The sequence below is a fragment of the Ictalurus punctatus genome, chromosome 13, assembly GCF_001660625.3.
Source record: "Ictalurus punctatus breed USDA103 chromosome 13, Coco_2.0, whole genome shotgun sequence".
NCBI lineage: Eukaryota > Metazoa > Chordata > Actinopteri > Siluriformes > Ictaluridae > Ictalurus > Ictalurus punctatus.
Genome location: NC_030428.2, coordinates 2,132,082 through 2,157,256, shown reverse-complemented (window position 1 = coordinate 2,157,256; position 25,175 = coordinate 2,132,082). Strand labels below are relative to the sequence as shown.

At 36.8% G+C, this 25,175-nt stretch overlaps 1 protein-coding gene across 4 annotated transcripts; it reads left to right on the top strand.

The window, feature by feature from the left end:
- The first annotated feature begins 1,226 nt into the window (after positions 1-1,226).
- On the top strand, positions 1,227-24,763 carry cmn (calymmin). 4 transcript variants are annotated; one of them, XM_053685290.1, is made up of 43 exons: positions 1,227-1,330; positions 3,629-3,679; positions 3,783-3,839; positions 4,695-4,739; positions 4,826-4,870; positions 5,113-5,178; positions 5,729-5,788; positions 6,571-6,636; positions 6,801-6,830; positions 7,245-7,295; positions 8,902-8,958; positions 10,322-10,375; positions 10,593-10,649; positions 10,727-10,774; positions 10,918-10,965; positions 11,050-11,088; positions 11,175-11,225; positions 14,239-14,289; positions 14,528-14,557; positions 14,654-14,701; positions 14,797-14,838; positions 14,961-15,005; positions 15,117-15,176; positions 16,780-17,493; positions 18,488-18,535; positions 19,123-19,179; positions 19,932-19,964; positions 20,110-20,148; positions 20,598-20,654; positions 20,816-20,881; positions 20,965-21,027; positions 21,115-21,180; positions 21,462-21,557; positions 21,646-21,696; positions 21,778-21,837; positions 21,931-22,002; positions 22,183-22,248; positions 22,877-22,930; positions 23,022-23,081; positions 23,245-23,283; positions 23,710-23,829; positions 23,911-23,964; positions 24,263-24,763. In XM_053685290.1, the coding sequence occupies exons 1-43, from the start codon at positions 1,258-1,260 to the stop codon at positions 24,265-24,267; spliced, it is 2,994 nt and encodes a 997-aa protein (XP_053541265.1). In that variant the 5' UTR covers positions 1,227-1,257; the 3' UTR covers positions 24,268-24,763. The 4 variants fall into 4 exon arrangements, with proteins under 4 accessions (XP_053541265.1, XP_053541264.1, XP_047015622.2 ...); XM_053685289.1 differs by having other exon boundaries at positions 20,813-20,881; positions 23,713-23,829; XM_047159666.2 differs by having other exon boundaries at positions 20,813-20,881.
- Positions 24,764-25,175: the final 412 nt, after the last annotated feature.

The following is a 25,175-nucleotide window of genomic DNA, read 5'->3' as shown; positions in this document are numbered from 1 at the left end:
AAGACTAAGCTGAAAAAAGCCCATCCATCCATCCATACCACCTATCCTACACAGGATAGCGGGGAGCCTGGAGCCTATCCCAGGGAACTCGGAGAACGAGTCTGGGGACACTCTGGACTGGGTTCCAACCCATTGCAGGGCACAATCACACACACCATGGACAGCTTGTTCACTCAAGTGTATTTGGTAATCAGTACAAATCTTAAGGAGTGTTTATTATTTTGCACTGATTTATTTACTTTCTCATTAACAGGGGTCGACTAGTAAAAAAACGAGTAGTTGTGTAACCCCTACCCGTTCATCATAACACGATCAGTGATAGCCCGAGCTTCCTGCCTAAGTCCTGTCAGGGGTCAAAAGGCATGCTCATTAACTCCCCTTGACCCCTCTCTACCTAAAGGGTTTGGGCGCAGGATGTGGAATGTCAGTCCAAAGTGAGATCTCTTAGGTCACTCGTTTGAGTGAGTTCATGGAAAATCTGGCCTAAAAAAGAGGACTTGATCAGGAAACTCCACACGTCCGTTACATAGCATTGACTATAGAGTAGAGTAAATCCATTCGCTTTTCATCCGTGGTGTTTCGCGTGATTTTGATGTTGAACGTCCGAACAAATGCGAATAAAAACACACACTGATCGCTTTATTGGACATGTATTTATGTTGAGCTCGTCCACTTCATTACTGACCTTCTATAGACTGCTGTGTGTTTAGCAAAGCTATTAGTGTGCGAGTGATGTATGCTGGTGTTGACCTAGTATCTGTCTGCGAGGTGGCTTTTCAAAGACTGCACCCAGTGTCTGGCTTTGCTTTCATTTATCTTTGCTTTTTTGAAAAATGAAGACTAATAAGAAGTCACGAGTGTCTTAAGGCTTTACCTTCGAGTGCTAACACTGGAGACTCCTTATATACGACACAATATCAATGATTACACCTCTTTTCTAAAAAATAAATAAACATTTGTTTACATGGAGCATCCACCCAGTACAAGTCCCTGTGGATGAGCTGTTACTATAGAAACGTATTAAAACGTACCATATTAACTATTATCAGAGCTTTTGTTTTAGAAAATTAATCCAAACCATCGGACCAATCAGAATCCAGAATTCATCTGCGCTGTGTGTGTGTGTGTGTGTGTGTGTGTGTGATGGTAAAAATGGGAGAGGAGGAGTTAATGAAAGTGAACAGGAGCAGTTATAAAGGTGTGGAGGAGCTTGAGCGTCCTCTGTCTCTCTGTCTCTCCATCTCTCTCTCTCTCGGGATGCCAGGACGAGCGCTTCTCAGGACGGCGCTGCTGCTTTGGTTGGCTCAGCCGACACTTCAGGGTGGAACAGGTAGATACACACACACACACAAATACTGTAAGTAACCTTGTTACATACACAAAGTTATTCTGTTATTCTTCTTGACGTTCAAAGAAATGTGGTTTAGACTGGGGAAGTTGAGAAGAATATGAAGCATGGATTACTTCATGGAGTATGGATTTTTCATTGACTGACATATGAATCATTGCTGTTCTATTATTATTTAATTGCTGTTAAATGATCTCTTGCTGTTTGCATCTCATGATTTAACTTGACCAGTTTTATTTTGGAAACATTCAAATCCAAAAATTGGATTTCGGCAGGTTAGATTCAATTAGAAATTTACACATCCGAAATAATCTCCGTCTTGGAAATATGCGCCAAATAGTTTATAATTAAAACGTCCTCTTGACGTCGTAGCTTTAATGTTGATCTTTATCTCTTTATGTCTCAGAAACGAAGTAATCATGTCAGATCAGATTTGATGGAAAGAATTGGACTTTAATGTGTAAAGAATTTGTTTATTTTAGAAAACCGATAAGTAAAATTCCAGGTTTTATATTAGATATGTGACTAAATATACATTGTGCAATTTGCATTATTTGGACTGAAGAGATTTTTGGGATTTTCACCCCAAATTGGTCCACGGCACACAACGACTACCAACTGTGTAGGGATCAGACTGCATCCGAGACTTATTGAACTACATCATATCCACCTTCTTCTGCATATATGAGCACACAAACACCCGTGATTGGCTAGTATCAATGTGAATCTCTTGACTCCATTGGGATTCAAACTCGCGATCTCCCAATGACAGCGTCAACCTTTTTCAGTTGCACCACTCAGGAGACCACCACTTGAGATCCTGCAGGGAGGTGCACAAGAAAGCCAAGAAAGCCAATTGAGGTTTTTATGTTCATAAAGAGCTTGTAAGTCTTGATTATGAAGCTAGCAGGCAGGATTCCCACCCTACTGTAACTACAATGCAAAAACCCCACAAAAAGACTTCAGGCTTTGGATAAGGGGGATGTATTTTACTTTTTTTTTTCTCAGTATTTGCATAGGAAACAATTTAACAGAGGTATGCATGCATTTCTGGAGTTTAATAAAGTGACATTCTGCAAATTGCTGTTTGATTTAATTTGAGAATGAAAATTACTTCTTTTTTCCAGCAACCATGTTTTTTTTTCTTTTTGTCTCTCAATAATGTTCAATATTTCATCTGTCTTCAGATTATTTGGATCTAATAAAATACATTTGATTATATTTAGATTTGATGGAAATTTAGACAGACCAACCATTACTTGATGTTTGAGGATTTTAACATTGTGCAATAGGATTTCTAATTTAAAGTCCATTTTTTTTTAGGTGTAATTTTTCTCAGAAACAACTTTTAGGGGTCTAATAATTAAAATATCACTAGAATAGGACCGAATTAATTTCCTTTATAATACTGCTTATTTCTCTGGGATTTGCATCCGGAAAATGCTAGCTTATTGTTTTAAGCCAATAGTGAACACTGAAGAATCAGAGAAAAAGATTTACTCAAGTAAAAGTCAGTGTATTGTTTATGCATCATGGTTTAACTAAAACATCTTTTGGAGCTAGAGAAATATACTAATTAGATTAGTATATTTAGATTAGATTGAAATACTACTTATGTATCAGGATTTCTACAATTTTGACCTTTAACCTGTCATTTAAGGTTCTTCAAGGTAAATTAATTAGCCATAGAAACACATTTGTTTGCAATAATTTAAATACCAGATTATTTTGGATTAGACATTTTCCCTGTATGCAATGCCGGACTTTGCTTAGACGTCTCAATTTTAATGGCGGTTTGTGAAACAAGCCCTTCATCCAGGTCTTTCTTTACTGAGGGCTTCCCAGTGCCTGTCCAAATTTGACATCCAGCTGTGAGAATGAGGTTTTATTGCTTACACACAGTCCCTCCATTGATCTGGCTTTTCTCCGCTGTTTTGCTCAAACCTGTCTCGAGCCTGTGTGGTAGTGAATGTCCAGGACTGGACAGAAATGCGGCTCTATGTGCCTCGTTATATCCTTTTTCTTTTTACTGAGTGCAATTAAACTGTGATTGTAAATAGTGTCCTCAACAGCAGTGGAATAAACACAGGCCTGTTTTGTTAAATGGTCTACTGTAGTAGCAGTACTTCCACTACGAGAAGACTATTGCTTTGACATGGAATTCTATGCATTTTTCAGTTCTATGCATTTCCAGGTTCCAGTGATGTTCGATTTCCTGTTTACAGTTATTCACAGTCCGATGTTTTACCACAGTACTGATAAATATCTGTTTTATTTCAGGGTACAAACCTCAAAATGGTGGTTTGGGCCAAATGTTGATACCATCCAAAGGTACCATCAATCTCTTGAAAAACAAAGTTTAAAATCAAAACGATGTAAAATATGAATACAATTTTGTAATGATCATTTATCTCAAAATTGTTTCTTGCTTTAGGATATGGTCACGGTCCACAGAATGCCAACACCTACCAACTCAACACTAAAGCACAAGGTGAGAAATAAAACATTTCATGAATAGACATCATCTAATCTTCTCCTCTCATCACACTCTTTCCTCAAATTTTGATTCCATTTTATGATTAAGTGAAAATATTGCTAGCTAGAAAGTTCTACATGCTGCATATCAGGCTGGGATATATTAGTTAGCTAAATCTAACCAATGTAACTGCTTCCAATACAACTATGACTGTTAATCAAAATAGTAAAGAAAAAAAATTTCAAGTTACACTTGTACATGTATTCCTAATTCCTTAAAGCTTTTCTGTCCGGCAACTCTCATTTGTATTGAACACTCGAGTGAGATATAGCTGAGGTGTCAGAAAAATATTCTAAATTTGCTTTTGTAAAAAAGCAAATATCTATTCATTTTGAGCTCATATAACTTGTATTTAATTGATCATTATTGCTCTTATGGGTGTTAATAATTTTTTTTAGTAAACTTGATTATTAAAATTTCTTATTTTTGGTAAGTGATTTATTTATTTATATATTTCTTTTCAGTTTATGGAATTTCTTATGTTCAAGATTTATTTAATTATGCAATTTTTTGTTTGGATATGTAACCGACCAGTGAAATATATGTAAATGTTGAGGAAAAAGCTTTTCGAAATTCTCAATTAATTTACAAGTTCATTCTAGGTACAGTTCTTAAACAATAATTTATATACATATATATATATATATATATATATATATATATATATATATATATATATATATATATATATATATATATATATAAACAACCAAATAATTAAAATTTAACTAATAAAATAAAAATAGTTTTAATAAAAGAAAAATATATGTAAGATATAATAAGTATGTTTGTTTATTTTCTCTTCATCAGGTTATGGACCTGCAGCACCTCAGCCCAATGGGAATGGAGCCAAAGGTAAATTTAAGTTAATACTGATGAGTTTGTGCAATGTTTATAGAACTTTCTTAAAGTTCTCTTAAAATGCTTTTTTTTTTTTTAAGGTTATGGTGCTGCACAGGCTGCCGGAAATAGAGGAAAACCCAGTGGTAATTATTTTTTAATTCATTTCAATTATTCAATTATTATTTAATTAAATTCAATTAAAGTTTAGTTTTATTTGTACTGTAATTTCAACAATAGACATTGTCACAAAGCAAACTGTTATAATAATACATGGTATAAGATGTGAATTAATTGGCCTGAAGATAGATAAACATTCTGAAAGTTTATGGCTTTTGTAAGTTTGTGCCATGGAAGTTTTAAATAATGAAATAATTGTATATATGAGGTCCTTATAAAGGATACGGTGCTGTACCTGCTGCTCTCGGAAATGGAAATGGAGCCAGACCCAATGGTGAATATAAACATGTCAAAACAAGTCATTTCTATATGAATTCCTCATCCTAATGCCAGCATGATATTACAGAACTATTAAATCGAAAAAAAAAAAACTATAATTATAGCTCTAGTTTAGAAAATGTTATATATTAAGATGCCAGGTGATATGGAATTGTATTGCTTACTAGTTTAATTTGTAGATTTGATTAGGAACTTGAACAAAATAGAATATTGAGTATGAATACTGATATAACGTTAATATTTTACTCTGAATTATTGAGAAATCCTTCCAGAGTGAGGATTCCGTTAACACGTGCAGTAGTATCCTTGTAAATTCTGAAATATTATACCATAGGGTTATATTAGTTCATGTTTTACCAAATGTATCTTAGTACAGATTTTTTATCTTGGCGAATTATAAAAAAGTTTGCTAGCATGAAAAAAACAAAACAAACAAAAAAAGAAAATGGGTATATGTAGTTTTATTTAGTATTATAAGAATATTTTTGTTTCTGTACACAGTTTGTGCTATAGAGCTTCTAAATAATGAAAAATGTATTTGTCAGGTCCTTATACAGGGTACGGTGCTGTACCTGCTGCTCTCGGAAATGGCGCCAAACCCAATGGTGAATATAAACAATACTGCAGTAATTCTTTTATTTGTATTTTTATTTTATTTTCAACAGAGAAATTAATTTTAAAATAGATTTAGAGGAATTTAGAGATGATTTATTATTTAAAAAATGCTGTACTTTTGTAGTGTCTAAAGATATATGTGATGTGTATGCTTTATGAACATATGCATGAGTAAAATGAGTACTTTACAACATATTAGCTATTAATTTTAGCCAGAATTGTTATAATTAGTTAAAGTTATAATTAGTTTAGATTGGGCAATTTGAAAGAAGAGGTATTGTGTGAATCAGCTATAGGTAAAAAAAACAAAAAAAAAAAACAATTGGTAAATTTATGAAATTGGATAATGGGTTTGATATTGGAATTGGACCTTTAGAGTTTATGGCTTTGTGCTGGCTTTGTACACCTTCCTTCAATGTGAATATTTTATTAACAAGTATAGTATGAGAATATTGAATAAGAACCTATGCAGTATGAAATGTAGCCAAAGTTCCAATAATAATCCATAAAACGTCTTCTTTTTATACTGTTTTTGTTAATAGGGTCTTAAAATGATCTGTAGCTAGATGAAACAAACTAATAGAGTCATGAACAAAAGTAGAATTTTCTAATATATAATGCTCGACGTGATTGGATGTTAAGTTGAATAGTTTTATTTTGTTGAACTTTATGAGAAGTAATCGACTAGCTGTTTTTTTTTTTTTTTTTTAGTATACAATATACAGTTTGTGCATCTGAGCTAGTAAATAATTAAATAATGTTGTTTTTTTAGGTCCTTATAAAGGGTACGGTGCTGCACCTGCTTCTCTCGGAAATGGAAATGGAGCCAAACCTAATGGTGAATTATTTGATTTTTTCTTTATTTTCGAATTTATCAATTCCTACATACAGTGAGCATGATGATACATGGCTGTTACATTTTAGTATAGCTTACATGTCAGGTAGTTACACATATGGAAATGTAATTCATTTTATTTTTTTTAATTTTTTTATAATTTACAGGTTATGGAAATAATGGCAACTTACCCAATGGTAAGTTCTGTACATTATAAGCATAATTACACTATATTTGATTATTGTTATACTAAATATCTTCAAAAGTAGAACATCCGGAACAGCAGCGTTAAACATCCATTATACATTAAAAATCAACTTAATACAGTGCAAATATAGTGATCTGACCTTTAAAACGCTTTAAAAAAGTATCAGCTGGAAAGGAGTTTCATAAACACAGCACTTATGAATTATTAAGGAATTATACGTAAGGAAACTGAATTTCTATTTTCAGGTTTTGGTGCATTTTCAGCTGCGGCTAAAGGAAATGGAGCTAAACTACATATACATATATATCTAAATGAAACATCTACGGAGATTGACTAAAACCTAACATTTATTTCAGTTAACTAAGTAACTAAGTTATTTTTTGTTTGTAATTTTATTGTGCAGGTTACGGACCTGCACCTGTAGCTTCTAAAGGACGGGGACCCAAACACAGCGGTACATTACAATTGTAATTATTCAACATATGTTAAATTTTCATATTTACAGTGGTGCTTAGAAAAAATAGAATTGTCTATACATCTGCATAAATATGACCTAAAACATCATCAGATTTTTACACAAGTCCTAAAATTAGACAGTGTGAACCCAGTAAAACAAATGAGGCAAAAATATTATACCTGGTCATTTATTCATTGAGGAAAATTATCCAATATTACATAGCTGTAATATTGGATTAGCAGTTTAATTGAAGGTGAAATTAGAGTCGGGTGTTTTCAATCAATGGGATGAGAATCAGGCGTGAGTGAGTGAGCACCCTGTTTTATTTAAAGAAATGGGTTCTATCAAAGTATGATCTTCACAACACGTGTTTGTGGAAGTGTATCATGGCACGAACAAAGGAGATTTCTGAGGACTTCAGAAAAAGAGTTGTTGAAGCTCATCAGGCTGGAAAAGGTCATAAACCCATCTCTAAAGAGTTTGGACATATTGTGTACAAATGGAGGAAATTTAAGACCATTATTCCCCTCCCCAGGAGTGGAGACCAACAAAGATCACTCCAAGAGCAAGACGTGTAATAGTCCATGAGGTCACAAAGGAACCCTGAGTAACTTCTAAGCAACTAAAGGCCTCTCTCACATCGGCTAATATTAATGTTCATGAGTCCACCATCAGGAGAACACTGAACAACAATGGTGTGCATGGCAGGGTTGCAAGGAGAAAAGTACTGCTCTCCAAAAAGAACATCTGCAGTTTGCTAACAGTCACATGGGCAAACCAGAAGGCTATTGGAAAAATGTTTTGTGGACGGATAAGACCAAAATATTTTTTTTTAGTTTAAATAGGAAGGGTTATGTTTGGAGAAAGGAAAACACTGCATTTCAGCATAAGAACATTATTCCATTTGTGAAACATGGTGGTGGTAGTACCATAGTTTGGGTCTGTTTTTCAGCATCTGGGACTGGACGACTCGCCATCACTGATGGAACAATGAATTCTGAATTATACCAGCGAATTCTAAAGGAAAATGTCAGAACATCTGTCCATGAACTGAATCTGAAGAGAAAGTGGGTCATGCAGCAAGACGCATGACCCTAAGCACACAAATCTTTCTACCAAAGAATGTTTAAAGAAGACTAAAGTTAATGTTTTGGGAATGGCCAATTCAACATCCTGACCTTAATCCAATAGAAATGTTGTGGGAAGACCGCCAAGTCGAGGTGCAGGACTGATCAACAGTTACCGCAAACGTTTTCAGTTGTTGCTGCACAAGGGGGTCACACCAGATACTGAAAGCAGAGGTTCACATGCTTTTGCCACTCACAGATATGTAATATCGGATCGTTTTCCTCAATGAATAAATTACCATAAATATAATATTTTATCTCATTAGTTTAATTGGGTTCTCTTTATCTACTATTAGGACTTTTTTGAAAATCTGATGATGCGTTAGGTTTCACAAACCTTGAAGCACCACTGTATATTGAGAACACATTAAAAATAAATAAATAAAACACAATTCTAAAAAAAAAAAAAAATCAATGGAATATTTAGTTCTTATATATTTGATACTCATGCATTTTATTTTGTTTATTTCCGCCAGGCTATGGAGCTTCACCTTTTACATCCAATGGCCAGAAAGCAAAGCCAAACCCAAATGGTCCCACTGTCTCATTTACATTATATTACATTAAATTATATTACAATATACAGTAGTACATAATATTACATTGTTACATTACATCATATTACACATTACAATATACACCGATCAGCCATAACCTTAAAACCACTGACAGGTGAAGTAAATAACATTGATTATCTTGTTACAATGGCACCTGTCAAGGGGTGAGATATATTGGGCAGCAAGTGAACAAGGACCTGAGCGACTTCACAAGGGCCAAATTGTGATGGCTAGATGACTGGGTCAGCATATCTCCAAAATGGCAGGTCCAAGGTCCAAAGTGGTCCAAGGAAGGACAACCGGTGAACCAGTGACAGGGTGATGGGCACCCAAGGCTCACTGATGCATGTGGGGCGTGAAGGCTAGCCCGTCTGATCCGATCCCACAGAAGAGCTACTGTAGCACAAACTGCTGAAAAAGTTCATGCTGGCTCCGATAGAAAGGAGTCAGAACACATAGTGGATCACAGCTTGCTGCGTATGGAGCTGTGTAGCTGCAGACCGGTCAGAGTGCCCATGCTGACCCCCTGTACACCACGGAAACACCTACAATAGGCATCAGAACTGGACCATGGAGCAATGGAAGAAGGTGGCCTGGTCTGAATCACATTTTCTTTTACATCATGTGGACAGCTGGGTGCGTATGTGCGTCACTTACCTGGGGAAGAGATGCCACCAGAGTGCACTATTGGAAGAAGGCGAGCTGGCAGAGGAAGTGTGATGCACTGGTGAATGTTCTGCTGGGAAACCTTGTGTCCTGGTATTCATGTGGATGTTACTTTGACACGTACCACCTACCTAAACATTGTTGCAAACCAAATGCACCCCTTCATGGCAACGTAATTCCCTAATGGCCGTGGAGTCTTTCAGCAGGATGATGCGCCCGGAGATGCTGCAAACACTGTTCAGGAACGGTTTGAGGAACATGACAAAGAGTACAATGTTTTGACTCTGCCTCCAGATTCCCCAAATTTCAATCCGATCGAGTGTCTGTGGGATGTTCTGGACAAACAAGTCCGATCCATGGAGGCCCCACCTCGCAACTTACAGGACTTAAAGGATCTGCTGCTAACGTCTTGATGCCAGATACCACAGCACACCTTCAGAGGTCTTGTGGAATCCATGCGTGGACGGGTCAGATGTTTTGGGTTTACACAATATTATGCAGGAGGTTTTCATGTTATGGCTGATCGGTGTATTACATTATATTATTATATTATTATATTATTACATCACAATTCGTTACATTGAGCCCATTTCAGAACCTTGATGAGTTACTACTGCTCTATTTAATCTTATTTTATCTTGTAGAAGTTTATGCTTGAATTTTTTTATGACAGGAGGTTATGGGTCCAAGCCAAATAAGCCTGGATATGGAGCACAACCTTCATATGGTATGATGTTTTTTTTGTTGTAATTTTTATTTTTTTTTTTTACATGTTTTTATTAGATTAAATAAAATGAAATATATAGTTTCTATAAGCATCATATTTCCTTGTATGACATATATATATATATATATATATATATATATATATATATATATATATATATATATATATATATATATATATATATATATATATATATATATATATATATATTTTTTAGGTGGATTTGGAGCAGGGATGAGAATAGCACCACAAATGGCCTACAAAGGACGAGGAGGTGAGCAAATTAGCTCATTTATACCTTTGACACAAGCTGATAGGCGTTAATTAAATACAGCTGGGGTTTTTTTGCAGGCTATGGGCAAGGAAACGGATATGACCAGGCAGATTCTTCATTCGCAGGTGAGCTTAATTCCTGTGTGTATTAAAATATATATGGAGTGTAATGCTAAATCATGGTATACATTTATAAAATATCAGGTTTTCCCTGTGTCAGCTTATATTCATGTAGATATAAATATTTCCTTGAATAATTGTGTGTCCAGGCTACAGAAACGGACCGGCTTCTTATCCCCAATCTGGAGGCAGTCTCGGTATTCATAGTTTTACCTTTCTGAAATATAAATGCATACTGTAGAATGTCCTGAAACTTTTTTTATAATTATTTTACCGTGTAGGTGGAGGATACTTGAATGGAGCAAAAGCTGCCAAACCTGGTAATGATTTTCACTTGTAGTCTGGTATCTAAAATGTATAATAAACAACATGTCAGTTCCTGCGCATGATAAGTGATATTTTCCAGGTTATGGTGGTGGACCTTTGGCACAGAGTGGAGGAGCAGCCAAGCCCAATGGTACAAAAGTTTGTTTGTTTTTTAGTAGTAGTATATAAAATTTAGAAATGTGCTTCTTTTCCTGGTACAGGTAAAGAACATCACTTCATACTTTTTATCCATCCATCATCAATTAGATTTGGATCACCGTCAGATCACACAGAACTCGTTCAGGCGACTGGTCAAGCTTGTAGTCAACACTCCGCTACACTCTAGATAGAGTGGCTCCACTCAAAAGGAAAATAATTAGAGAAAAAAATTATCACCCTGGTATAACGATCAAACGCGAACCTTAAAACAGACCACTCGACAATTAGAACGTAAATGGCGTCAAACCAAACTGGTGATATTTCAAACCGCATGGAAGGAGAGCCTACTGAAATATAGGAAATCTCTTGGCGATGCTAGAAAAATCTATTTCTCCACCTTAATAGGAGACAACAAAAACAATTCTAGATTCCTTTTCAACACAGTAGCAAAATTAACTAGGAATAAAACCACTACAGAGAGAAACACAATCATTATATAGCAGTGAAGATTTCATGAAATTTTTCATTGATAAGGTTGAAAATATTAGACGTGAAATACAGGCCATTAAATTAAAACCGGACAGTACTGTAACAAACCCATTACATGACAATGTAGCAATATCAGATCAATGTTTAGAGTGTTTTGCTCCGCTTAGAGAGACCGAACTAGCTACATTAATCTCTTCAGCCAATTCATCAACTTGCGTACTAGATCCTACATGTTTGTTTAAACAGATTTGTCCAGGAGTAATTGAACCACTTCTAAATATAATCAATTCTTCCCTAAGCACTGGCTATGTACCTAAATCACTTAAATTAGCAGTTATTAAACCCTTGATTAAAAAACCTGATCTTGACCCGTCTCAATTGTCCAACTATAGACCAATATCAAATCTCCCCTTCATCTCTAAGATTTTAGAAAAGGTTGTAGCAAAGCAGTTATGCTCGTACTTAGATAGGAATAACATTCATGAAATGTATCAATCAGGATTTAGACCTCATCATAGCACAGAAACAGCGTTAGTTAAAGTAGTAAATGACCTTCTACTGACTTACGATCAGGGTTGTGTCTCGCTGCTTGTGTTACTCGACCTTACTGCAGCTTTTGATACTATAGATCACACTATTCTCCTTGATAGATTAGAAAATGTTGTTGGTATTAAGGGAACAGTCCTCTCCTGGCTCAGGTCTTATCTGACCGATCGTTATCAGTTCGTAGATGTAAATGGTGATTTCTCCATGCGTACTGAGGTTACTTTTGGAGTTCCACAGGGTTCTGTTTTAGGCCCACTGCTCTTTACTTTATATACGCTACCCCTAGGTCAAATTATTCGTAAACATGGAATTAGCTTCCACTGTTATGCTGATGATACACAGTTGTATGTTTCAGCGAAGCCAGAGGACAGACAGAAGCTTAGTAAAGTTGAGGATTGTGTAAAGGACATTAGACATTGGATGTTAATTAACTTCCTTCTACTTAATTCTGATAAAACAGAAATACTTTTATTAATTCAATTCAATTCAATTCAATTTTATTTGTATAGCGCTTTTTAGAATAGACATTGTCTCAAAGCAGCTTTACAGAAATATCAACATGGTATACAGATATTAAAGGTGCGAATTTATCCCAACTGAGCAAGCCACTGAGTGGTGACGGTGGCAAGGAAAAACTCCCTAAGATGTTTTAAGAGGAAGAAACCTTGAGAGGAACCCGACTCAGAAGGGAACCCGTCCTCATCTGGGTAACAACAGTTAGTGTGAAAAAGTTCATAGGCCCACGTGTAGCTAGAAGTAATCTTTCTGATCACATGGTTACTCTGGATGGTCTTTTTGTTTCATCATGTACGGCAGTTAAAGACCTTGGAGTGATTATTGACTCCAGCCTATCATTTGATGCTCATGTAGATAATATTACTAGATAATGTAGATAATATTACTATTTCTTTCATCTCAGAAATATTTCTAAAATAAGAAATATATTGTCACTACATGATGCAGAAATACTAGTTCATGCATTCGTCACCTCTAGATTAGATTACTGTAATGTCTTACTGTCTGGATGTTCCAGTAGGAATATAAATAAGCTCCAGTTAGTCCAGAATGCAGCTGCTAGAGTCCTAACTAGAACTAGAAGATACGACCATATCACACCGATATTATCAATACTGCATTGGCTCCCAGTAAAATCTCGCATTAATTATAAAATACTTTTATTAACCTATAAAGCACTAAACGGTCTCGCGCCACAATATCTAAGCGACCTTTTGGTTTTATATGATCCGCCACGCCTACTTAGATCAAAAGATGCAGGCTATTTGACGGTACCTCGAATAGTGAAGGCTACAGCAGGGGGAAGAGCTTTCTCTTATAGAGCCCCACAGTTATGGAACAGTCTTCCTATTAGTGTTCGGGACTCAGACACAGTCTCAGTGTTTAAGTCTAGGCTTAAAACGTATTTGTTTACTCAAGCCTACCCTGACTAGATTCTGTTCTACTACTTCGCAGTCATAATTATCTTTTTTCTCCCTCTCTCCTTTCGCTGAGCCCCACACGAATTTATGGAGATACTAGAGATCCAGATCCTTTCTGCCTCTGGATGGAGCTCAAATCTTCTTTAATTCCAGACTGCTGGGACTACGGCTGCTCCTAACGCCATACAGACTTCATATAAATCCACAATGAACTTTTTAACACTAACTGTTGTTACCCAGATGAGGATGGGTTCCCTTCTGAGTCGGGTTCCTCTCAAGGTTTCTTCCTCTTAAAACATCTTAGGGAGTTTTTCCTTGCCACCTTCGCCACTCAGTGGCTTGCTCAGTTGGGATAAATTCGCACCTTTAATATCTGTATACCATGTTGATATTTCTGTAAAGCTGCTTTGAGACAATGTCTATTGTAAAAAGCGCTATACAAATAAAATTGAATTGAATTGAATTGAATCATAATCCACAATTGAACAGAATATGGATTTGGCCTTTTTTAAAAATTATTATTTTTTTTAACAGGCTATGGTCCAGTCGCTGGTGGTCCGAATGCACAGGGAGCAAAACCTGCAGGTAAAGCTGGTACAAAATTGACATTAAATATCATAAACGTTAAAATAAGGATGAGGAGTGGGGTTAGTGCACATAGCACTAATAATTGTTAGTAGTAATAGTCTTCATAGTAAAAATTGGTGCTGCTCCAAGTTTTAATTACAATGTCATTATGATATAGTCTAATCTTATCAAAAGTGAAATTGGACTGTGTGTGTATACATCCACCCATACTGCTCTCTCATCATATCATTCTCAGGATATGGAGGCACCAAAGGACCCAAAGCAGGTAAATTATAGCTAAATACAGCAGATGTTTCCAGAACTCTAACACCATGTACTTTTCATATTGTGTCATCACTGATTGGATATTTGTGGATATAAGGATATGCTGGATATCCCAATGGAGCTGGAATTAAAGGACCGAAACCAGGTAAAGTCTGCATCCCTGGAAAATAATTTAAAGCTTAAAATAAGGTTTTGGGGGCCAGTTTTCATATTTTATCCCTTTGATGTACATTATGCTAGGTTACGGTGGTTTGCCCACAGGTTACGGACAGAGATCCAATGGTAAATATGCTAAATTGACCTTTTACACATCATGTTAAGTTATGTATAGAAAATGGAACATATTGACATTAGATATTAATAAGGCAGACTGATCTAATTTGGTATTTCTATATTTCTCAAAGGATATGGAGGTTATCCCAATGCGGGTGCTAAAGCACCTAAGCCAGGTAAACTGTCTGTCTTTGGAGATGATAATCAGTATTGGTATAGACCGATGAAGGTAATAAACATCCAGTAAGTAAATATGAGAATAACTCTGTCTGTAATCTCCTGCATAGGGTATGGTGTTGGTGCTGGTAATGGAGGAGCAAGTAATGGACAAGGAGCCAAGCCCAATGGTAAATCAGCCAGAAGTCATTTAAAGAATAATTTCATGATGTAACCATATATAGATATAGATATTATACAGTATATGCTCCAAAATTATTGGCCTATTTTGTAATGGACCTAATTGAGTTTAATCGTATTTTTTGAGCAAATATTTATGCATTTATTATGTCCATTGCCTAATTTGTGCAGGTCTAAAACCATCTGTTGAAAATTCTGTGGTTATTCCAATTGTAATTGTGAGAACTGGTTTTCTTTTGCATATGTGCAACCTCACGTGTATACCCCAGGGAAACAATACATGGTAAAGTCAACAACAGAGTTCTTAGGGACTGAGAGTAATTGAAAATGAATTTGTTTGCCTTTTTTCCTTATAGGTGTCAATATTCATAGCACATACTGTATATTTTCGAGAGAAAATACTATTATTTGGAGGAGAAAAAAAGGGAGTTTTTATGTGAGTGGGAGATTTGTAATGTTTATTTTGTGCAAGAATATTTATATGAAGTATGCCAATAATTTTGGAGAGCCCTGGTGGGAAGCAGTATGCAGGTCTCCTGAAAAGGGTATTATTTCTCCCGTTGCAGGGTATACCCCTGGGTATATTTGCAAATTATTAATATTTAGTATTTCCAATATATCCTGTGGTTCCCAGGTTATGGTGTACTAAAAGTTAAACCTGGTAATTTATGCTACATATATCTGTGTGTGTGTTTTTGTAGCATGTACCTGAGTTTTGTCTTTTTGTTTTTTAAACAGACATAACACGGCTGATTTGTTAATGTTGATTCGGTTCGCAGGGGGTGGGGAGTGGGGTGAAGGGTCATGGTGAACCACGGTGGCTTAGTGTTTAGCACATTTGCCTACCACCTCTGGGGTTGGGGGTTCGAATTCTGCCTCTGCCCTGCGTGTGCGGAGCTTGGATGTTCTGCCTGTGCTTTGGGGGTTTCATCCAGGTACTCTGGTTTCCGCCCCCAGTCCAAAGACATGCGTTGTATGCTGACTGGCATTTCCAAATTGTCCGTAGTGTGCGAGTGGGTGTGGGAATTTGTGTGCGATTGTGCCCTGCGATGGGTTGGCACCCCGTCCAGGGTGGCCCTTGCCATGCACCTCGAGTTCCCTGGGAACAGAGAGTGAATAACCTAGGTATTTCCTTTGTATATTGTGTACTAACTGTAATATACATGTTGCAGTTGTTTTGCTAAAAGGTCTGGTTAGGTCCACCATGTTATATGTTTTGCTTCATAAAATGAATTATGAATTTTTTGTATTCCCCATGGTAGTGGTTCTCAAATCTAGTACTTTAGTCAAGCTCTGCACAGTTTAAAGTGCTCTCTAATCCCAACACATTTGATCTAAACCATGTAAAGGATTAATAATCAGATGGAGATGTGATGAATCAAAGTTACTGTTAGCACCATATTTATTTATAGCTGCACTATTGTCAGAGCTGTTGTTATTGAGAATTAATCAACACCTTCTGACCAATAAGACTCCAACATTCAAATACACCATATATCAAGGCAGTGGGTTCCCGTGACTGAATTTGAGAACCACTGTACAAGGGAGCATGATATTTGTTCCAGTTTGTGGTAATATTTCTTCGACTTCTAGGATATGGCCCTGTAGCAAATGGAAATGAGAAAGGGCCCAAAGGAAAAAGCCTTAGCCCTGAAGCCCCAAGTCTTCCATCAGTAACAGGGTACACCAAAGGAGTTGCACAGCCAGCTAAACCTGAGCCTACCATAGGAGTACCTACTGCACTGCCACCCACCAAGAGAATGCCATTAATGTCAAATTGGAAGGGCCCAAAACCTCAGGTTCCACAAGGCTACCCGTCTCAGCCAATAGTGCAAGAGCAGGCTCCAGTGAATCTACAGAATAAAGCACCCAAACCTGAACAATATGTCCCACAAGGACAAGCTCCGTTCCCAGTGCTTGCACCCCTCATTCCTCAGGGTAAAGGTCCAAAGCCAGCCACCCAAATAGCTCCAGAAATTCCTCAAGGAAATCCTCAGAAACCAGTTGCTCCTGCTTTACTTCCATTCACTCAACCAGAGAAAGCCCCAAAGCCAGTTGCTCAAGACCAACAGCTTGTTGCACCAGTGTATCCACAGGGGAATGGTCCAAAGCCAGTTGCTTTACAACCAGCTGCTCCACAAGGTAAAGGTCCCAAACCTGTTGCTCCGGGCCTTGAGATTCCACAAACGAAAGATCCCAAACCTGTAGCACCAGAACCAGATGCACCACAGACAGCAGGTCTTCCACTTGCCCTTGAACCAACCCCTGCTACGCCTCAGATGAAGGGTCCAAAAGTAGCAAATCCTGGTAAAAGCCTGTCGGTCGATAAATCATGCATGTCCTGCCTGTTAAAGGTCTTGACTAAAATGGATCATGGATGTTCTTTAACTCTTACAATACTTCAAAGTTACATACAAGTCCGTAAATCCAGTGTGCTTTTTTCTTCTAACCAGAGAGGTCCCACTATTGCTAACTTATTTAATCATACTAATCACTTTGATTCTGACAGTTTTTACGCATAAGATACTTACTTGTTCTATTTTTATGTTCAGTTTTTGTCTGAAAATGGTCAGGTTTTGAGCATACTTCTTTGCTACTGCCATACAGTAAAATCACAGTAGTACATTTTATTGAACTATGGCCTGGATGTATATCCTTAATTTTTTGTATATAGTTTACTGCCCTGAGTCCATTTTGGTCTTCAGTGATTGCGAAGCAAACCATGATGTGATATCACTGCAGATTCCAACATATAAAGCACTAAATCGAAATCACTGGGTCACAGGTAGCAAATGCCCCAAAAGACTGTTTGAATATACAGTGTATAGCAGAAAGCTTTATCTTACAGTAGGTTGGTGACTACAGTAGTGCCCAATATGAGGAACTTATAAACCAATTCTGTCATTGATTTAACACATGAGGGTATCTCGTTTACTCACCACTAGCCATATGTACAATAAGTATAGATTTCCTGGGCCATGGGTGAAGCATCTGAGGCTGAGATTAGACAGTCAGCGCTGTTTTTCTGTAATTGACATTTGGTATGTATACTATATATGAGGTGATTTTATTTCTAACCAGCAGTATTGGTGTAAATGTCTGACTCAGTCCATGCCCAGTCTTATATTTGGTGGCTTCTCCTCTACATATATATAGACTAATACAGTATATACAGACTAATTGGCAGGGTGTACATCTATGCTCAAAACCTAAATCCACATTTCAGCTCAGAATTTTAAAGCACTGAATTAAAAAATGCTTATTTTTTTAATGCTACCTGATTTTAATGGATGTTATGTAGATTGTGGACTTGGAGTGTCTGGACAATGGACTAAGCTGCCCAGTCCTGGTAAACACTGATCATTTAAATCTTTTTTTTTTTTTGTTGTTTTTGTCTGTTTGTTTTTTGTAGTGAAATAAAAGAGCATGATACGATACTGATTCGCATGATCATGTTCCATTTATTCAGGGTGTTTGTCTTTATGCATGACTGTAATGGGTTCTTGCATGGGTTCTTCATGCTCTTAAAAAATGTGAAACGATAGGTGAACCACTTGTCATTCATTGCTTCCTAAATTAAACTGTGTGTTTATTTCCTTTTATTTGTACACCGTACTGATCTTCTTAACCTGTGAATCTAATTACACTAAACTGTAGCATTTTTCCCTTGTTGTATTTTTGTTTATGTAGTTTTTGTTCCGTAATAACGAAACGTATTACAGTTGCAGTCTTCGTTGTAGGACAGTGTCCTGCTTTTCAGTGAATTATATTGTGTTTTGCTGCATGTATGTTCAAACGAATGAATCTTCTTCCAAAGTTCATTTTGTGCCTCTAATATCTTGACCCGAGAAACAGTACGAGAAAATGTTTCCGTGTAGAACCACAATGGAATTTGTGTTAATGTATTTATCTATAATAAAATATGTTTATTTACAGGATATGGTCCTGGACCGTGGTACCCAAACAGTAGAGGAGCCAAGGCCTCAAAACCAGGTCAATGAACATACACTGACTGCATACAAACTTACATCACTCTGTATTGCATCTTCTTTTTGATTGTAAGAAATGAGACTGAACCTTAAAGTTAGGAAAAAACGTTAATGCTTTGGCATAGCATGTGCAATAACGGGGAGATGGGGGTTAGGGGTGGTAACTTTAGCACTACTACGCTAACACTAAAACGCCCTTGAAAATAATCAGAATTTATGTCATTGCAGGCGTGTTTATTTTTGACCTCCCAACCAAAACAGTAACACCAAAGTAGTTTACCCTTGTATCTGCACAAATACGTGTATATACATAAAAATTAGGTTTAGCTAGTCAGAAATTTTATGTGGAGATAAAACATCAACAACATTGCATTGTTCATACTACAATTGTTTCACTTTAAATGATTTGTTAGAAAATAAATATATAAATAAATTCTCCTGTAATTTTGCCCTCAGTTTGAAGGATAAGCTGACCAAGCAGTCATCTGCGACACTTACGGCTCGTTTTAAATTTATTCATAATTTTATATGCCGAATCCTCCGAAGGGACAAAAATATGTAGTAATTCCAGTCATATTTATGTATTTTAATATTGGCCTCATATGGCATTCAGACATACTCTGGCCTGTCTGTGGTCTAAATACGAATAATTGCGATTTCCGTATGAAATCCTAACTACACATGCTTAATTCAGCTTTCGAATACAGTCCAATCAGTCCAATAAGTTATTTACTGCACTTTTTCTCTATTATTCAGGTCCAGGATATGGCCCTAAACTCAAACAGCCAGGTAACCAGCCAGGTTTTCCAGCTACACACACTTTACTAAACATACTTTTTTTAAAAAAAAAGAAAAAGAAAAAAAAGAAAAGATTATTTAGATTATAATTAAGCTAACTGGACCACTGTATAATATAATATCCCTTTGTATCCAGGCTACATTAATCCAGGAGCAGGATACGGATATGGCAACGGTGAGACCTATTAATTTATTTAAAAAATCAGAATTATCATAAAATACACAACTTCGGATGTATCACAAAGGCAAATCTGGTACGGTCTAAGTCTAAGTCTAAGTGTTATTATGGTGTAATTTTAGTCATACGAGTCTTTTCTTAGTAATTTACCAATACATCCAAGGAAACTGTTATGCTATTCCCGCTCATTCCCTAGCAGAGCATCCATGTATAATGTTAATTCATATTTGAAGGGTGAATTTCAGCCTGAAAATTTTAGGAAGCATCGTATCTCAGACCAGATCACCTGGTTACAGTAGACCGAAATTAAATTTATCCTCTGGGAAAATATATAAACGATCAAAAACAGTGTTTTGATGTCATATGAAAGATCTTATTCGCTGTCATTTAACTGATGAGTCCCATTATTGGAAAAATACATCATTTGAAATCTGGATCTTTTTTAGGTGGAGCAGGACAGCTACCGTATAACGGTGCCCCCATCATCCGCGCTCGACTGGATGGTAATATCTGTCTATCTATCTCTCGCTCTCTCTCTCTCTCTCGCTCTCTCTCTCTCTCTCTCTCTCTCTCTCTCTCTCTATATATATATATACACACATATACAGTATATGCATGCATGTGTGATGGTCAGAATATGAGCGTGAGCCTTGTTTTGAAGCAGGAACCAGTCCAATCGAACCGCAGACGGCTGAACTCGGGCCTGAGGTGAAATCTGGCCGTGAATACGGTGCGTTTATACCACATGGTCACATCAGAGTTCACGTTTCAGACGTTTATTTATTGATAAGTGTCGGTATTTTGCTCTGACAGGTGGACCATATGGAGCTCAGCCAATGGGATTAGGCTCCGAGGGAAAGCCTCAAGTCAGATATGGTATATCGTGTAGAATACTTCACTTTCAAATGACAAATTCATTCACCTCGCACTTTGTTCAAGGCAACGCTCTCCGTTCTCTCCTAGGGATCGGCGGCCTCCTTTTTAGCGGCTCACCCAGAGGATACAACTCCAATCCGTACGGGAAATACGGTGTGGCTTGGGAAAGTTCATATTCATATGTGGAATTTTATAGAATATTTATATAACTGATTTAATTAATTAAACTTTAGCTCATTAACAATGAAAACAGAACGTGACTCGCTGACTCATTTAACAAGCTAATATACACAGCTTAACTAGCTAACTGATCAAATTGTCGGAAAACCTAATGTTATGGTTTTACCTCGGATTGTTGCAAAGTGCTGACACTGGAGACTCCTTACATAAATGTTAAATAACCCCCAACCCCCCACCCCCCACCCCCCACCCAGGTAATCCCGATGCTGCATCGCCTTATGGTTCTAAAGCAGCCGGAAACTACAATCCGCTGGAATTTAACGCCAATCCCAAATCTGCTGGGAAATACAGTGAGTTCATGTGACAAACTTTGCTTCTTCTCTACTTCAAAAACTATGACCAAGAACTATCTGTGAGTTTCTCTCTCTCTATCATCAGGTATGGGAGGCTCTCCGTACACTGCTAGCACTAGTGACTCTGGAAAATATGGTAATTGCTTTACATTACATGGTTCATCTTCATCTTTTCCCTCACTATTTGTCTAACCTTTGACCTCTGACTCTGTATTAGGACCTTATGGTGGCCAGCAGCTTGGTTTGCAAGCTCTCGCTGGGAATTCTGGGAAATATGGTAAAGCTTTGTGATTTTACAATGTAATGGTGAGTAATGTTACCACATTTAAAAAAAAAAAATCTCTCTCTGTATCTGTCTCTCTTGATTTAGGCCAGTCTGTTGGACCCTACGCCCCGGAGCCGATCAGTCTCGGTGGTGATGCTAAATCATCTGGAAAATATGGTAACATCAAATGGGACATTCGCATTATTTGTCTTTGTACCACAGAATGCTGAATTCTGGATTCTGACTGGGCAGAAAGTTTTGCTGATATTCAGACACATTAAATGATAATCACTAACTATAGATGGATAAAAAAGTATGATAATCGATTCAAAACTCCACATACTGTATGTTTTCCAGGCAATCCATCGCTTCCATTTGAGGCCCTCGGTCCAGTCACTGATGGTCAGTCCATCGATCAGCCTGGTACGACACTCACTTACACCACCTCCTAATCCCTACTCCCTACGTAGAATCATTTCAGTTTTGGATTTAGTTCACCATTTGTCACATTTGGGGCATGTCCCAAACCACACTACCTAGTCCACGTAAACACTATCATCAGTTCACTCTGGACTTGTGCAAAACCACTCAACCTATTCACTATATAGGCCACATTAACACCATCATCGGCCCAATGTGGACACTTCCCAATCCACATGCCCTATTCACTATATTGGCCACATTAACACCATCACCAATTCAAAGTGGATATGTCCCAAACCACACACCCTATTCAGTATATAGGTCACATTAAGACTATCATCAATCAACATTGGGTGTGTCCCAAACCACTCACCCTATTCAGTAAATAGATCACATTAAGACTATCATCAATCAACGTTGGGTGTGTCCCAAACCACTCATCCTATTCACTATATAGGCCACATTAACACTATCACTGGACGCTTCCTAATCCACATGCCCTATTCACTATATAGGCATGTAAAAACTGTCATCAATCGTGTCCCAAACTGCACAGTCTATTCATTATTAATGTATTCACCATGACGCATACCATAAATCCCCATAATACTTCACTTTCTGTGTGCAGTGCTGCAATATGAAGCTCCTGCTATTGATGGATTGAAGTCTGTAGATCAGTTCGGTTAGTCGTTATTCATACTTTAATATTTTAATGCTATTGCTAATCCATGTCTCAACCTGCATATTAAGTGTGCATGTGTGTGTGTGTTCAGGAGATGGAGAGGTGCAGCCCCAACCTATTGCTCCTCTGCTAGATGATCGAGTTGGAGAAGGTATTGTAGAACTAACCGAACCAGAGTTATACATTTATTCTACATTTAACTGTTGATCAAACCATTCCTTTTTTACAAGATGGTACATTACAAATTTGTGGTGAGCAATTTTCAATTACCAAAAGAAATTCTACAGACTTGTTTGTTTTTGTTTTTTTTACAGGGCCAGCCTCTTATATCAAGGGAGGAGTCCGAGCTGAAGGTAAACACTCACACTGTTGTACACGACACACATACACAAATCTCACTACAAATTTGTGTTTTTAATTTTCAGCAATTTTTAGTAATTCATGAGAAATAATTTTCAGCATGTCACAAATGTTTCATTGACACTTTTCACATTTTATTTTTGTCGAGACATTAAAGGTGCAGTATGTAACTTTTGGAATGTGTGAATACTGGAGACCTCTCTGGTGGAAATATGTTATTGTAGGCAACTCATGGAAGAAAATTCCATAACATTTGTTGTTTGTTGTGTCATTTTTAGCATGCAACAGTATCTGATTAATGATTTTTCCTATGATGCGACAGTTGCTCCATAATTTCATTCCATTCTCTTCATTTTCCCGATAAATTTATTGCTGTCTCTTTGCCCCTGCCCTCACTGATGACCCCCTCGCCGGCTCAGCAGTGTCTCTAGAAAACCCTGCCTTCTCGCCGGTGGACACGCCCACTGAAGCAGCGACACCGCAGCACATTCCCGTTCAGCAGAACCTCAAAGGCCCACAGCTACCCCAGTCCTGGTCAGGTATAAAAAAACCCAAAATCATCTCTATATGCAGTTGATAATCTTTAACAGTACTTTGCATTAAATATTCACTCTGTTTAGGAGGCAAGGAGCCGAAACACGACCTGAAAGGATTCTTCGGCAATGGATATCACGGTAAGATCTCAGACGCTGCATCCGATCGGCATCTTTAATTCACACAATTCAATTATGGCGACCCCTCTGGTGGAAATATATTACTGCACACAACTAGAGGAAGAAAATTTCATAAAGTTAATTGCAAGAACACGTAGTTTTTTTTTGTGTGTGTGTTTTTTTTAAACTGACTTAATTATTCTGTTATGCTCAATTTTATCAGAAAAAAGTTATTTACTGCAGCTTTAATTTATTATCCTTAACAACATGAATGAATTTACATCCGTCATAACTGTATATTTTTCTACCTTTTTTTCAGGTTGATCTTGAAGAAGAGGGAACAAACGTGTGTCCAGTTGTTGTTGATGTTTTATATTGTTTTGTTTTTTTTAGTAATTATTGTAAATTTATCACTGTCTATTTTAAAATTTTGAACGTATATCCTCCCTCCTTTAACATACCAAATAAATTAAGAATAAAACATATTTTTAGGGCCACATAGTGATATTGCAGGATTATTATTTCAAAAATATTTCATATTTACCAGTCAGATGATGTGTGTCCCATACAGTATATAATGAACATAAATGTTTTTATGCCATATTGTTTTGTTCTGCGTTCATTTCCTTTCCAAACCTTTCACTGTATCAGAAGTGCATGCTTTACTGTCTTATGTGTTTTATTTTGTAACTAAGCACGGGATAATTTATTGAGTATGGATTTCTTTCTGTAGTGAGAAGCTCTTTGATTTTTATAAAGTTCCATTTTTAATAAAAAAAAACGTTAAAATAAAGAACAAGAAAAAAGGAGGGACACTGAAGACTGCTCTTGGTTATGCGTGCTTTATTGCTTTACATAGTGAAATCCCCAGGGCCGTATTCTTAAGTAAAAAAAATTATGCCAATATTTGTCAACATAACTACAAAATAAAACTGACTACTACAATGATATATGAATGAGAATAAGAGAAGCGCTGAAATCATATTGCTTTTGTTTGAACTCACCCATTTTTCAAGTGATCAAAAATGTGGAACATGTGACTGGCAGATGTTTCTTGTTGCCCAGGTGTGCCTTGATAAATTGATATTTTAAACCATTAATAGCGCTGAACATCTACTCTTGGTTTGAGCCATGAGTTTTATCTGTGAAGACCTGTGTATTTGTTGTTAAAAAGGATAAACCAATATGAAGACCAGAGAGCTGTCTATGGCCATTTTTGAGAAAAGTTGAGA

Excerpts from the sequence above, each read along its gene's own strand:
- cmn (XM_047159666.2), top strand. The coding sequence starts at position 1,258 with ATGCCAGGACGAGCGCTTCTCAGGACGGCGCTGCTGCTTTGGTTGGCT. Across the intron at positions 3,840-4,694 it reads ACTCAACACTAAAGCACAAG|GTTATGGACCTGCAGCACCT; the intron begins GTGAGAAATAAA and ends TCTCTTCATCAG. Across the intron at positions 6,637-6,800 it reads AAATGGAGCCAAACCTAATG|GTTATGGAAATAATGGCAAC; the intron begins GTGAATTATTTG and ends TATAATTTACAG.